Source organism: Rhinoraja longicauda, chromosome 5, assembly GCF_053455715.1.
Source record: "Rhinoraja longicauda isolate Sanriku21f chromosome 5, sRhiLon1.1, whole genome shotgun sequence".
Classification (NCBI taxonomy): Eukaryota; Metazoa; Chordata; class Chondrichthyes; order Rajiformes; family Arhynchobatidae; genus Rhinoraja; species Rhinoraja longicauda.
Window position 1 is genome coordinate 73,813,015 of NC_135957.1, and position 14,867 is coordinate 73,827,881.

The following is a 14,867-nucleotide window of genomic DNA, read 5'->3' on the forward strand; positions in this document are numbered from 1 at the left end:
TCCTTCATCCTGAACAACTACATCACCGGCCAAGTCCCTTTCCTGGGAGGTAGCATATTGATATCTACCCTGTCCTTCCTCATAATCCTCACACATGATATCACTAACTATTTTCTTTTGTTCTGAAGCAGGCTCCTGCCCTGAAATGCCACTTGTCCATTCCCTCCACGGATGCTGCCCGACCCACCAAGTTCCTGTTTTGTTACGCCTTCTTTTATTGCTTCTACTTTCCACCCGCCAACAAAAGCAGACAAATTGTTTAATTCATCAACGCTCAGGGATGACCTATTACACAGTTTTATGATGCTCTATAGCTTCAAAAGGGTGTTGCAAAAATGTTTACTGTTGCAAGTAAGGCAAGGATTTATCAGTAATTACTTCGAGTCACCGACCAACATCTCCCTTCTGCACTAATCTCTCCTGCCTGTGTTTGGCTCATATCCTTCTCGACCTGTCCTATCCATGTACCCGTCCAAATGTTTCTCAAACATTGTGATACTTCCTGCCTCAACCATCTCCTCAGGCAGCTCATTTCATACACCCAACACCATTTGTGTGAAAAAGTTACCCCTCAGGTTCCTATTAAATCTTTCCGCCCTCACCTTCAACCTATGTCCTCTGGTTCTCGCTTCCCCTACTCTGGGCAAGAGACTCTGTGCGTCTACCCGAACTATTCCTCTCATATTTAAGCATAAGGTAGCTAGTAGCAAATCAAGAAGGGAGTTCAGGAGAAACTTTTTTTTAATTTAGGAAAAGTGAAAATAATTGAAGAAAATAGCTTAGATAGTTTATGGGAAAGGCAAATGCAAAACAGAAGGATTAAAACCATATTTTAATGGATTTGTCTGGAGCAGAATAGGATGAGGATCTTTTAGATCAGGCTTTTCGACTGAATGCTTCTGTATTATAAATATTTTGTAATACTTTGAAGAATAACTCAGGAAAATGGAGCGGAGGTAGAAAGCCAGGCGTGATCTTGATGAATTGCAGAGCAGGCTCTAAGGGCCAAATGACACGCCCGCTTGTGATTATTTTGTACATTATCAATGGATAGTGGAGTCTGGAATAATCAGTTTGGGGCAGGGCAGAGTGCAATTTAAGACACAACTCAGGGCAAAAGGCCATTAACGTAACGAGCAGATTTTACTTAAAGCAGCACATTATAAAGTGACATTCTATAAAGTCTATTAAAAAAAGAGCCCCTACATACTACAGCAAATAAGATGAAAGTAAGATGATTTCTTCAGCAAGCAAACTGAGAATTCTTGCACAATGTACAGTATATTGATTATTTCTCCATAAGAATGCAGGAGTGGGGAACAGTTACAGTGCGGTTCCTGATGCGATTAACTTGGGAATGACCAAAGGATCTGCATTCTGGCTGGGGAGAGTGATGCCATTGTACATCAAACTGCAGGCTGGGAGAATATGTTCACATTTAACAGTTCTGGAGTTAATATTGCATGTAGTATTGCACGTTTAAGAAACATTTGGACAGGTACATGGATAGGACAGGTCTAGAAGCGTATGAGCCAAACACAGGCAGATGGGACCAGTGTAGATGGACATGTTGGTCGGTGTGGGCAAGTTGGGCAGAAGGGCCTGTTTCCACACTGTATGACTCTATGTTCTTTCAATTGTAAACAGGTTTGTGCAAATATGTTGATTTGTATATTATGCATGTTTAATAATTTCTGTTTCTTTTCATCCTAGCTATTCCATAGCTCACACTGAAAGGTAAACATGAAATCTCTTTTGGAAGCCCTTTCAGACACAACTTTCCGGACAATCACTACCGACCTTCATTATATTGCGTCCAATGAGGTACAGTACGACGACGGTAATCTGGGCCTCAACATGACGAAGCTTGGTTACGTGACTCAGAATCTGCAATCCTCCCTTGGAAAAGGCAATGCCTACCTGGAGAAAATGACTTCTGGGGAGGAACTGATGTCCAATGCTAACCTCCATGATTCAATGAATGCCAGTAGCTTCCTGTACAACCAATCAATTATGAATGATGAATCGACGATAAAGTGTGGAGAAAACTTCATGGACATGGAATGCTTTATGATCCTGACCCCAAGTCAACAGATGGCAATAGCTGTATTGGCGTTGACATTGGGGACTTTCACGGTACTCGAGAACGTGCTGATTCTGTTGGTCATTATTCGATCGCGCAGCCTCCGATACAAACCATCTTATCACTTTATTGGCAGCCTGGCAGTTGCCGATCTTCTGGGCAGCGTGATTTTTGTGTACAGTTTTGTCGATTTCCACGTATTTAAAACGAAAGACAGCCCGAGCGTCTTCCTGTTCAAGCTGGGCGGTGTCACGGCCTCTTTCACGGCTTCAGTGGGCAGCCTCTTCCTGACCGCCATCGATCGGTACATCTCCATACACAAGCCTCTCGCCTACAAGAGGATTGTCACGCGGCCAAAGGCAGTCGTCGCCTTCACGGTTATGTGGACCATATCTGTCATCATCGCCGTCCTCCCTCTGTTGGGATGGAACTGCAAAAAACTGAACACTGTCTGCTCCGACATCTTTCCACACATCGATGAGAATTACCTCATGTTCTGGATAGGTGTTACGAGCATCTTGTTGATTTTTATCATCTACGCCTACGTCTACATACTGTGGAAGGCCCACGCTCATGCAGTGCGCATGATTCAGCGTGGCACGCAGAAGAGCATCATTATCCAGGGGCCCGAGGGCACCAAAGTGCAAACTGTTCGCCTCGATCAAACCCGCATGGACATCCGGCTGGCCAAGACGCTGGTCCTCATTCTTGTCGTTCTCATTATCTGCTGGGGCCCTCTCCTGGCTATCATGGTGTACGATGTCTTTGGGAAAATGAACAAGCTGGTCAAGACGATATTTGCCTTCTGCAGTATGCTGTGCTTGCTCAACTCCACGGTCAATCCCATCATCTATGCTCTGAGGAGCAAAGACCTGCGACACGCTTTCCGCACCATGTTCTGCTCCTGTAAGGGAGCCTCGTCCCAGCCATTGGAAAACAGCCTGGAGTCAGACTGCCAACAGAAGCAGGCGAGCTATCCTGGCAGCATGCAAACAGCAGCGAGGAACTGCATCAAAAGCACTGTGAAAGTAGCTCAAGTGGCCATCTCGGTCTCGACGGAGACAACAGCCGAGGCTGTGTGAGCGTAGTGATCTGAAGGATTAATGTCGACAATAATTCAGAGAAGATCAAACCACATTTCTCTAAAGATCCCTTAAAAAAAAGAGACTCGGGCTGTATTTCCGACTATTTGCCATAACAACCACTTGTGTTAACTTGGAATCTGCAGCAAAACCAATTTAGCGATTGTTTCCGCCCACCCGGCTCTCCCACATCAAATGAGAGCCAAGCTGTTGATTTGAAAAATTTGGTTCACACTGTAATACTAAAAACACCAGTATACGTGGGGACATAGTAAATCTCATTATACTCCTGTCGTTTGGGACCCCAACTAAGTTATCTGGAAACCAAGAAGACCTTTTAAGAATTTCAGACAAATTAATGTCTGTCACATGTGCAACAATAATACAGGTACTTCCCAGGTCTTCAAGAGAATCCAAACCAATTTGCATTTCATGGATTTTTTTTCACATTTCTGATACTGCTACCCAGGCCAGAGTCTGAGGTAGCATTTGGCTTCATTTCTCAATTGTGACTGATCAGAACAAAGCAACATATGAGGACACTTTCCAACAATGTTGTACTTACTGATCATAACAAGCCACTTCGATGAATTGGTCTAGCATTAGATGTCTTCAGAGACATATTAATATCTCAAATTACAGCTCAGTGTCTATTAAAAATGAAATTATGTATCAATTGTATCCCAGAAATTAAATTGATTTTGTCTCTTCTTTCTCGGTCATGTGGCAGATATTGACCTGATCAATTCATTTTCATATGCAATGCTGTTCTTTGCATGTATATAAAAATGATAGCTTAACAAATATAATATTGATATAATTCCAATTGCTTGCTCCAAGACCTTTTAAATATTGGATGAAGGAACTCACAAAATTAAAGTGAATAATTGTGAAGTTATCTAATATTATTAATGCCATTGGAGTCATGACGTGAATGCCATTCAGTAATCCCATTTGTTCATTACTGTTTGCCACAATTTAATTTTGTAATCTGAATTCAGAATAATACATGAAGTATGGTATCAATCAGACAAAACTAATAAGGAGGAAATTAAAATGTAAGTAAATGTGCGTTCATTTAATATTTTAGTAGTGCTTACCAAAATGTGTTAATGATAGTTAAATGGTACCTTCCTTTCCAAATTTGCTCATTGCTTGACATAATTAATCAGGTGGTTTTGAGTTCCGGGAGTTTAATTGCCAGCCACAGCTCTATTTTTTAAAGTCACATTAAGTTGCTCATTTGAAATAGTTTTGTTCAGATGCTGCCAGTATGACTTGATATAAGCAGAAAGCATGTGCTAAAGAAGTTACTTCTTTCGCGACGAGACTCCACTCTTGATCCTAATGAATGCAGCACAGGTAAACTTGTTTCTTTTTAAAATGTATTATTGAGCTTTATAAATTATTCCATCAGTTAATGAATGATGGAACGAAATGGTGAGTGGAAGACCCTGTCTTACCCAAGAGCAGATGAAAGATGTCCATGTCTTTCTGAGGCTTTTCTGCCAACCAGCTTTACTCAAGCATTTATATTGTCTGAGTTATGTCATGCACCAGTTTATGAGTAGGTATGTTAATATTACACAGTGATTTCTAAGTCAATCAGTTTTATTGACACCATATCCTGAATTCCAAGGAAAAATCACTCAATGTAGTTGGAGAAATAATGGTTGTACTCCAGAAAATATGTTGCTGTGTGAATTGTTTTAAGTGATATGGGAACCTTCTTTGAAGAAGTTATTTATTCACATGGAATATTTATTATTGAATCCTCATTTCTCATGTCAATAGCTTACTGCCACAAAATTGGTGTATAAAGAACAACACATAAAATTGATTTCATTGAACCATTTTGTAAAGTTTTCTCAGAACTGCATATTTAAACACAACTTTGCAGATGCAAATAGCGAACACGGTTATCAAAAATGACAGCAGGATCTTGATCAGTTGGGCAAGTGGGCTGAGAAGTGGTTAATGGTTTTAATACAGATAACTGTGAGATAACTGTGAGCATTTTGCGAAGTCAAACCAGGGCTGGAAGTACCCAGTCAATGTCAGGGCCTTGGGGGGTGTTGCAGAGCAGAGGGATCTAGGAGTGCAGGTACATAGTTCCTTGAAAATAGCCTCACAGGTGGATAGGATGGTCAAGAAGGCTTTTGGTGCATTGGCTTTCATCAGTCAGGGTGTTGAATATTGAAGTTGAGATGTAATGTCACAGTTGTATAAGATGTTGGTGAGGCCGCATTTGAAGTATTATGTTCAGTTTTGGTCACCCTGCTTTAGGAAGGATATTGTTAAGCTGGAAGAGATGCAGTGAAGATTTATGAGGATCTTGCCAGGACTTGAGGGTCTGACTATAGGGAGAGGTTGGGCAGGCTGAGGTGTGGGAGGATGAGGTGTGACCTTATAGGGGTGTATATGGGAGGAATACATACTGTAGGTCGAATACACAGTCCTTTACCCAGAGAAGGGGAATCAAAAACCAGAGAACATACGTTTAAGATGAGAGGGGAAAGATTTAATAAGAAACTGAGAGTTAACTTTTTCACACAGAAGGTGGTAGGTATCAGGAACAAGCTGCCAGAGAATACAGTTGAGACAGGTACTATAATAACATTCAAAAGACATGTGGACAGTTACATGGACAGGAAGGTTTAGAGGGATCATGGGCCAAACGCAGGCAGGTGGGGCAACATGGGAAAGTTGGGCCGAAGGGCCTGTTTCCATGCTATATGACTCTACGACTCTAACATAGTGCCATATGACAAAGGTTTTGTACAACATTCAGAGTTTATATGTGTTTATATTGGCATGACAATGTTAGTTGCAATCAGTTAGCGTACAAAACATGAGTGTAACTATCTGAGTGGTTAATTTGAGCATTGAAGATTGTTGGGAATGTATTGATTTTACTTAAGAGGAACCATTTCGTAAATCAAACTTAACATAGTCTGTAAAATCAGTTACTTTTATGGACACACACCTCTCCAAATCAAAAATAATGGCCAATGCATTTAGGTAATGGCGTCATAGAATGGATAGAGCTCTAGGAAAGGCATTACGTTATGAAATAATAATTCAAGTTATATGTATGATATAAATTTATTATTGTTTACTGTTGCATTGTGTTAATTGAAGAAGGAAATCTACTTCAGGCACAGATGCGAAAGAGAAGGTATTTTAAAATAACTGCAGCAACACCTTTATTGATTAGTAGGGGTGTCAGGGGTTATGGGGAGAAGGCAGGAGAATACAGTTAGGAGGGAGAGATAGATCAGCCACGACTGAATGGCAGAGTAGTGGCATTGATGGGCCGAATGGCCTAATTCTGCAACTACCTTTGCTGTGGATCTAAACATAAAGCCCAGATTTTCTGAACAAGGAAAGTGGTCTGTAATTCTCAGCTGAGGAAGACAGTGGAAAAAGCTCACAACTGTGACATGTTAACATTATTGACAAGTGTGCTTGTAAATCCAAATATGCAGCAGGCTTAAGCAATAAATACAATATAAATCTGAAATTAAAGAATGCTACACTGAGTTAAGTGGGATCATAAGTTGAGGCAAACTGGAATGTTGTTTAACAGAACAGAATGTACACAGTTCTTACCGAAAAAAAGCTAAGGAGGTGAAACCATAATTCACAAGCTGGTAGAAGAAATGTTTCAACAACATATTTTGCTGGTGCCCTTTGTATAACCACAATCATAGCAAATACTAGAAAGCCCATTGTGTTATTGTCATCACTTTTTTTGCTGTCATGGAAAGCAGAAGCTAAAGAAGCTATAGGTTTTACTTTGAAAAGCATACATACTAAAATGGACTGCTCTTGGAAGCATTTAATGAAGAACAGATGGGGACCGATTCAAATCTTAAAATGAAAATGTTAAAAACTGCAGATATTGGAAATCTGAAGTAAAAGCAGAAAATGTGGAAGCATTAGCAGGTCAGGAAGCATCAATAGGAAGAGAAGCAGATTGAACATTTCAGACTGAAGGCACTTTGTTAGACCTTGGGGGTTTAGAATGCGTGGGGGAGGGATGGATGGAACAATGGGAATATCCGTGATAGAGTGAGGCCGGGCTTGCTGTGGCGATGAGGTTATTATTCACGAATTTTAGGATTAGGTCCATTTGTTAGAACTTGGAACAGTGCAGGACATGAACAGGCCCTTTGGCCCACAATGTCAATGCTGAACATCATGCCAAGTTAATCTCCTGTCTGCATTTGATCCACATCCTTCCATTCCCTGCATATCTATGTGCCTATCGAATAGTCTCTTTTAGATATATTATTTTTATATACTATTGTGTATACTTGCGTACATACAATACAATATATAGTAATGTGCTCTCTGAAAAACAAACAATTTTATGCTAGTTGTCTCGACCATTTCCTTCGATAACAAGTTCCACATTCTCTCCATTTCCTGGTTAGTTTAGTTTATTTTCACATGTACCGAGGTACAGTGAAATGCTTTTTAAATTGTGTGCTGTCCTATCAGCGGAAAGACTATCTGCTGATACGGAGGATTCTACTGAATTCCCTGGTTGTTATGCTGATGGCCGTGTTAGATTGATGGTATCTAGTTTCACATTTCCTTGCGAGGGGAAGCATTGCACAATATCCAATAAATGCTAGTTGCATCCCATGCAACTTGTATCCATTAGATATAAAGAGTAGACATAATTCTATTACCTTTTTATAACGATTTTTATCTCTCTGACCAAGTAGATCTTCTTCTATTAAAGGCTTCTAAAGGCTGAGCTAAAATAAAAACGGCAAATGATCGAAATACTCAGCAAGTCAAGCAATACCTGAGGATCTTCCATTGTTCTCAGTTCAGTTCAGTTTAGTTTATTGTCACGTGTACCGAGGTACAGTGAAAAGCTTTTGTTACGTGCTAACCAGCAGAAAGACAAAACACGAGCCATTTACAGTGTATACATATACATGATAAGGGAACCACTTTTAGTGCAAGGTAAAGCCAGCAAAGTCTGATCAAGGATAGTCCAATTCTCAAGTATTAACTCTGCTCTATCAGCATGTGTTGTCTGTGTATTTCTAGCATTTTTATTTGTTATCTTAGATTTCCAGTATCTGCACATTCTTGTGCTTTTCAAAGCGTGATCTGATTTTGAGAATTTGGTTTAATCCTTGAGGATTTTGAAACATTGGCTTATTAGTGGTAAAGACTGTCTGATCTCCCCAATTGTATCGGGAGCACACATTTAAAGCAACCATTGATATAGAAAACTGAATTACTTTACTCATGTGTGGCAGGTGGTGAGGAGCATGGATAGAACAGGTTTAGAGGGATATCGGTCAAATGCAGACAAGGTGGGATTAATGTAGATGGGGCATGTTAGTCGTTGTGGGCAGGTTGGGCCAAGGGGCCTGTTACCATGTTGTATGGCTCTATCACTTTTCAGAGTACAAGATTGGATTTCAACCTTCCATTAACAGTTGCACCTTTCAAACCTGTAATGATTTTTATCTGGGATCAGCTTTAATAACTTGGCCGGTTTATTTTGTGAACATTTGAATCATACAGATTGGAAAAGACACTAGTTCAGTGCATAATCTGCACTGATTACACTGTCACTTGCATTGTTGTGTGTCAGAAAAAGACAGGAAGTACTGGAGTAACTCAACAGGTCAAACAGCATCTCAGAAAAGAAACAAGTTCGGTCCATAAATTGGACTGATTAAGTTATCACTAGCAGTGTTGTGTGGCAGAAAAAGACACAAAGTGCTGGAGTCTCTGGAGAACATGGATAGGTGACATTTCGGGATGGGACCCTTCCTCAAACTGATTATGGTGGAGTGGGAGGGGGTTGGGGGTGAGAAACCTGTAAAGGAGGAGGAGCAGGACAAAGCCCAGCGAGATATAGGTGGATACAGCTGAGGGGGGGGGGGGGAGGGGGGGGTGAGGGGGTTAGTTGGCCTCAGCAACACTATAGGTAGAACAGTCTCAGATTAGAATTTTTTTTTTTCAGTTATTGCTTTTGGCTGTGCCACTGAAATCTTATGAAGTCCCACCATTTTTGTTTTCCGCTTAACTTACATTTAAAAGCCGACATCTGCCAACTTTTAAACACTTGACTGAGCAGAGGCTAGGGACTCCTAAAGCACAGATTGAAGTGCTGCCTTCCTGCTCTGGGTAAGTGCCAGTCCCAGGATACCTATGTTGCACTGATGGACTTCCCAGGGAGTGTGGTGAGGCTGTGCTGTCTTCCTCCCGTTTCCCAGCTCTTAGTCTGAGAATTCTACCTGGCATTCAGCGATCCAATGAAATAAACTAGGAGAAAGCTAGGAAGCTACAGCACCAGAGACCTGGGTTCGATCCTGTCTACGGATCTTATACATTCTCCCTGTGACTGCATGGGTTTTCTCTGGGTCCTCCGGTTTCTTTCCACACTCCAAGGACAGGCCGATTTGTAGGCTAGTTGGCTTCTGGAGCGTAGCATAGTGCTGGTGTACGGGGCGATGGCAGGTCGGCCGTGCACTCGTGTGCCAAAGGGCCTGTTTCCGCGCTGTATCTCTAAGGTCTAAAAGTAAAGTCTCAGAGTGTGCCAATTAGATTCAATTTGGTTAGTTTAAATGTATTTTGTTATCATTTTAAATGACTGGATTGGAGAACGGAGATGACTGGATTAGAAAATAAGGAGAACAAGAGCTTTTTGATCTCTGAATTGTAAAATGGATCCCGCAATGGGGAAATATTCAGTCAGGATGAGAACCAGTTGGTCATCATCATTATCGTTCACTGTTAATTGATTGATTCTTTATTATCACATGTGGCATGTCACAGTGAAATTCTTTGTTCTACTTATCATTCACAAGGTGTACAAAGAGTGGCCGTGTATAGGGTGCTGGCAAAGTTACAAAGTATTCAGCTTAGTCCCCAATGTTGCTTCTTTGATTTCGACAGCCCCCCCCCCCCCCCCGCCCCCCACTGTCGGGTCCACCCACTGCCCTCTTCACAACAGCTCCTAATGGCAAAAAGCACCCGGTAAACATTTCTACTGTTCCTTCAAAAAGTTATCTTGGAAGTTAGCTTCACCAACATTTAAAATGTAAAATAGAGCAGCATTTGTTGCTAACAAATGTTATGTACTAGAAATTGTGTGTTATCATTGATCAGTGTGCAAATTCAATGTAACAAAGGAGTCATTGCATTATGAAGGCTGCGTTGTCAGCCACAAATTGTGTAATTTACATTTCCTTTGCTGAAATGAACAATATAAAGATGGATTAAAAAAAACCAGTACAAGATGCCATTCTCCCATCTGTTATTGTAAAAATGTTTAGCTGTGATTAGTGGAATGTGTTGACTCTGTACTTCAAATTAGAGAGTGGAAATTGTGTTTCTTCAAACTCGGTTGTACTAAGGCAACTGTTATCTCAGGATCAGGATTATCGTTCCAGATTTACACAGTTTGTTCGGAGCGTGAACAGAGAGAAGTGGGGAAAGTGAGAGATTGCAGTGCAGCCACAATGTGATCCACGGATGTTATTGAAGTGACAGCATCTCTCTGAACATCTTAACTAAATTGTACTCGATAAAATGCTGGCAGTCAGTCGGCAGCTGTGTGACATGATGGATTACGTATTTGTCGAATCCAAAGCCACAGCCAGCTCTGAAAGATGCAACAATCTGCTACCTATAAAAGTCTGAAGGGAAATGTGTTTGAGCAGTTTTTAATGAGTCCGCATTATATACGAATCCGTGGCATGATTTACTCTTAATGCTTTTAAACATTTTACAATCTCTCAGGACTGAGGACACATGAATAGCTGCTATGGGAAATTGGTAGAAAATTTATATTGATGCATTTGGATTTGCTCTTTAGAGATAAGGGCTCAAGGGTCACATAAATTCATAGCTTCATAGATTCATAGTTATACAGCATGGGATTAGGACCTTTCATCCAAATCGTCCTCGGCAACCAGGATGGTTATCTATGCTAATCCCATTTGCCTGCATCCCTATAAACATCCTCTTCACGTACCTGCACAAATGTCTTTTAGGTGTTGCAATTGTACCTGCGTGCACATCTTCTCTGACTGCTAACGGAAATGGTTGTGGCAAGTACAATGACATTTGGACAGGTACATGGATAGGTAAAGTTGGGAGATACAAGTCAAATGTGAGCAAATTGGACTAGCTTGGATAGGCATCTTGGTTGGAATGGACAAGTTGGGCCAAAGAGATTGTTTCTGTGCTCTATGACTCTATAAAATTGACACAAAGTGCTAGAGTAACTCAGCAGATCAGGCAGCATCTTTAGAGTATATGGATAAGTGACATTTTGGGACCCTTTATCTCAGGTCATGTTGGGATCCAGTCTGAAGAAGTGTCCCGTCACCTAAACATGTTCTCCAGAGTTGCTGCCTAACCCGCTGAGTTACTCCAGCACTTTGTGTCCATCCGTGTGAACTAGCACCTGCTGTTCCTTACTTCTACTCTATCAAATTGACTCTCATATCCCCTTTAAATCTTTTCCCTCTCACTTACAATTATGGGTTCTAGTTTTAAACTTCCCTACGTGGAAAAAAAAACCGTGAACATGCCCTCAGAATTTTATAAACCTCTAATAAGGTCACCCCGTCAGCCTCCTTCACTGGAGGGAATATAATCTCAGCCGGTCCAATCTCTCCTTGTAACACAATCCCTTCCAGTCCAGGAAACATTCACGCAAATCTTTTTTGTGCCCTATCTACCTTAATCATATCCTTCCTAAAACATGGTGACCAAATAATCCCAAGTGTGGTCTAACAAATTTGTGCCTGATTAAGGCACGTATAACATACAACTTCTTCACCACTCTATGTGTTCATCACTTTCAGAGAACCACGTACTTGTACACCAAGGTCTCACTCTCTTCAATAATGCTCCCCAGAGCTCTGCCATTCACTGTACAAGTCTTGACCTGGGTTAGCTTCCCAAAATGAAGCACCTCACACTTGCTTGAATTAAGTTCCATTAACCATTCCTTTGCCCACTTTCCCAGTTGATCTAAATCCCGTTGTTACCTCAAACAATCTTCACTGTCCACTGTAGACAAAATCTTGGTGTTAGACAATGGACAATAGACAATAGGTGCAGGAGGAGGCCATTCGGCCCTTCGAGTCAGCACCGCCATTCAATGTGATCATGGCTGATCATTCTCAATCAGTACCCCGTTCCCGCCTTCTCCCCATATCCCCTGACTCCGCTATCCTTAAGAGCTCTATCTAGCTCTCTCTTGAATGCATTCAGAGAATTGGCCTCAACTGCCTTCTGAGGCAGAGAATTCCACAGATTCACAACTCTCTGACTGAAAAAGTTTTTCCTCATCTCAGTTCTAAATGGCCTACCCCTTATTCTTAAACTGTGGCCCCTTGTTCTGGATTCCCCCCAACATTGGGAACATGTTTCCTGCCTCTAACATGTCCAACCCCTTAATAATCTTATACGTTTCGATAAGATCTCCTCGCATCCTTCTAAATTCCAGTGTATACAAGCCTAGTTGCTCCAGTCTTTCAACATATGACCGTCCCGCCATTCCGGGAATTAACCTAGTAAACCTACGCTGCACGCCCTCAATAGCAAGAATTATCTATAAGCGTACTGATCATGCCATCCACATTCCTTTCCAAATCATGAATGTACGTGATGAACACTGGATGGCCCAGCACCAATCCCTGCAGCATATCACTACCAACCTCTGCTTCCCACCACCAAGCCAATTCCGTATCCAATTTGCTATCTCACCCTGGATCCCACGTGCCCTAACCTTCTTGACCAGCCGACCTTGTGGGAATTTGTCCACAGTGTCGTGTCCTCACTGACACTGTCCACCACACTGCCTTCGTCAATCCTTGCGGTCACCTCCTCAAAAATCCCAATCAAATTGTGAGACAAGATCTCCCATGATTAAAGCCATGCTGACTATCGTTAATTAGTCCTCACCTTTCTAAACACAAATAACCCTGTGTTGTACCTCCACTCGGGTATACTATCTACTGCCAATGGATGCAATCAGTACGAGTATTAGGTTTCCTTGTTGACAACAATTGTTACACTTGACAAAAATAAAGTCACTTAACTAATATCTTGCACTTGACTGTGCCTGGTAACAAAATATAATGCGGGATTATTGGAATGACAGAACATTTCAAGATAAAACTTCCACTGCCTCTTTTTCAAGTCTTGTTAGAGTGCAACGATAAATCACAAATGCAGATCCAAAAAGGTTAACTGACATTTTTGCAACAAAAAAAAACCATATGGATTTTGTTTTAAACATGCACGACGTTAAAAGCAGAGAAAGAAAAAGCAAACGGTACTGCCTTTTAATTAATTAATGAAGCAAATGTAAAGTGTGACATGTTTTTGTTAAAATGACAAACTGAGATGGATAGATGTATTAGGCTTGTGCACCTTGTTAACTGAGATACACAGTTTTTTTAGCAGATAGAATGTAATTCTTGCTTCCAGGTTTTTAAGAGTCCTTTTCCTTGTGTTATTCCAGTGGGATGCAATATTATTTATTTATGAAATCTACTGTCAATCTCTGCGCCCTATGTGCCAGGGTGTAATTGTATCTGCACTTTAAGACTGATGAATTTTGCATGTTAACTGTATAATTCAGATAAACTCCTGGTTTTGTAGGACAAAGCCTATTGCTACTTGTGATGTTTTTTTCCCATTAATGCCTAACATTCAATGTAATAGTCTTTTGGCATCCTGTAAAATAAAGATGTGTTTGATGTTAAGAATAGTGTGATGTTACGTCTGGCAAATGTATCTGGGTACCTACCAAAGAGTCACAGAGACTCACACAGCATGGAAACAGGCCCTTCAGCCCACCTTAGTCACACCGGCAACATGTCCCATCGACACTAGTCCCTCCTGCCTGCGTTTGGCCCATATCCCGCTAAACTTGTCTTATCCATGAACCGGTCTAAATGTTTATTAAATACTGCGACGGTACCTGCCTCAACTACCTCGTTCCATACACCCACCACTCTTTGAGTGGAAAAAGTTACCCCTCGGGTTTCTATTAAATCTTTCCCCTCTCACCTTAAACCTGTGTTCTCTGGTTCTCGATGTCCCCACTCTGGGCAAGACTGTGCATTTACCCAAACTATTTCTCTCATGAATTTGTACGCCTCTGTAAGGTCACCCCTGATCCTCCTGCGCTCCAAGGAATAGAGCTCCAGCCTGCTCAACATCTCACTGAGTCCTGGCAACATCCTCATGAATCTTCTCCGCACCCTTTCCAGCTTGACAACAAAGCACCAACAAAACCAATTGGTAAAGTAGATAATTTCACTTGTGTGAAAATTACTTTGAAATTGAAAACAAGTAAATTCACTTCTTTCTGTTATGTCTGACTGTGCTTCAACAGACATTGACAGGAAAGACAGTCTGAAAATTTAATATTTTAAGTGGATATGTGAAGATTTAAATTAGCAGGCATCTAATGTAATGAAATAAACCAGATTTCTTTCCTTAAACGTCTGTAAAAACCTTCAAAGCTGTAATGCACCACGGTATTGAGATCCCACAATTAATAAAGACAAAGATCAAAAGAATTGTCAAACTGATCACCAGCTCAAGGTATGGTATATCATGAAAATAAATTCTGCACTTCTCCATTATTCATAAGTTGGAAATCCTAGGCAAGACTCACTTAGTTATTTTCCCAT

General features: G+C 41.1%; 1 protein-coding gene across 4 annotated transcripts in view; it reads left to right on the forward strand.

Annotated features, from left to right (window-relative positions):
- The window catches only part of cnr1 (cannabinoid receptor 1), a 42,401-nt gene extending 28,481 nt beyond the window's left edge, over positions 1-13,920 (forward strand). For all 4 annotated transcript variants that reach the window (XM_078399803.1, XM_078399805.1, XM_078399804.1 and 1 more), the window contains exon 3: positions 1,714-13,920. In XM_078399803.1, the coding sequence (XP_078255929.1) occupies positions 1,744-3,165 (1,422 nt within the window). In that variant the 5' untranslated portion in view covers positions 1,714-1,743 and the 3' untranslated portion in view covers positions 3,166-13,920. The remainder of the gene's footprint in view (positions 1-1,713) is intronic.
- Positions 13,921-14,867: the final 947 nt, after the last annotated feature.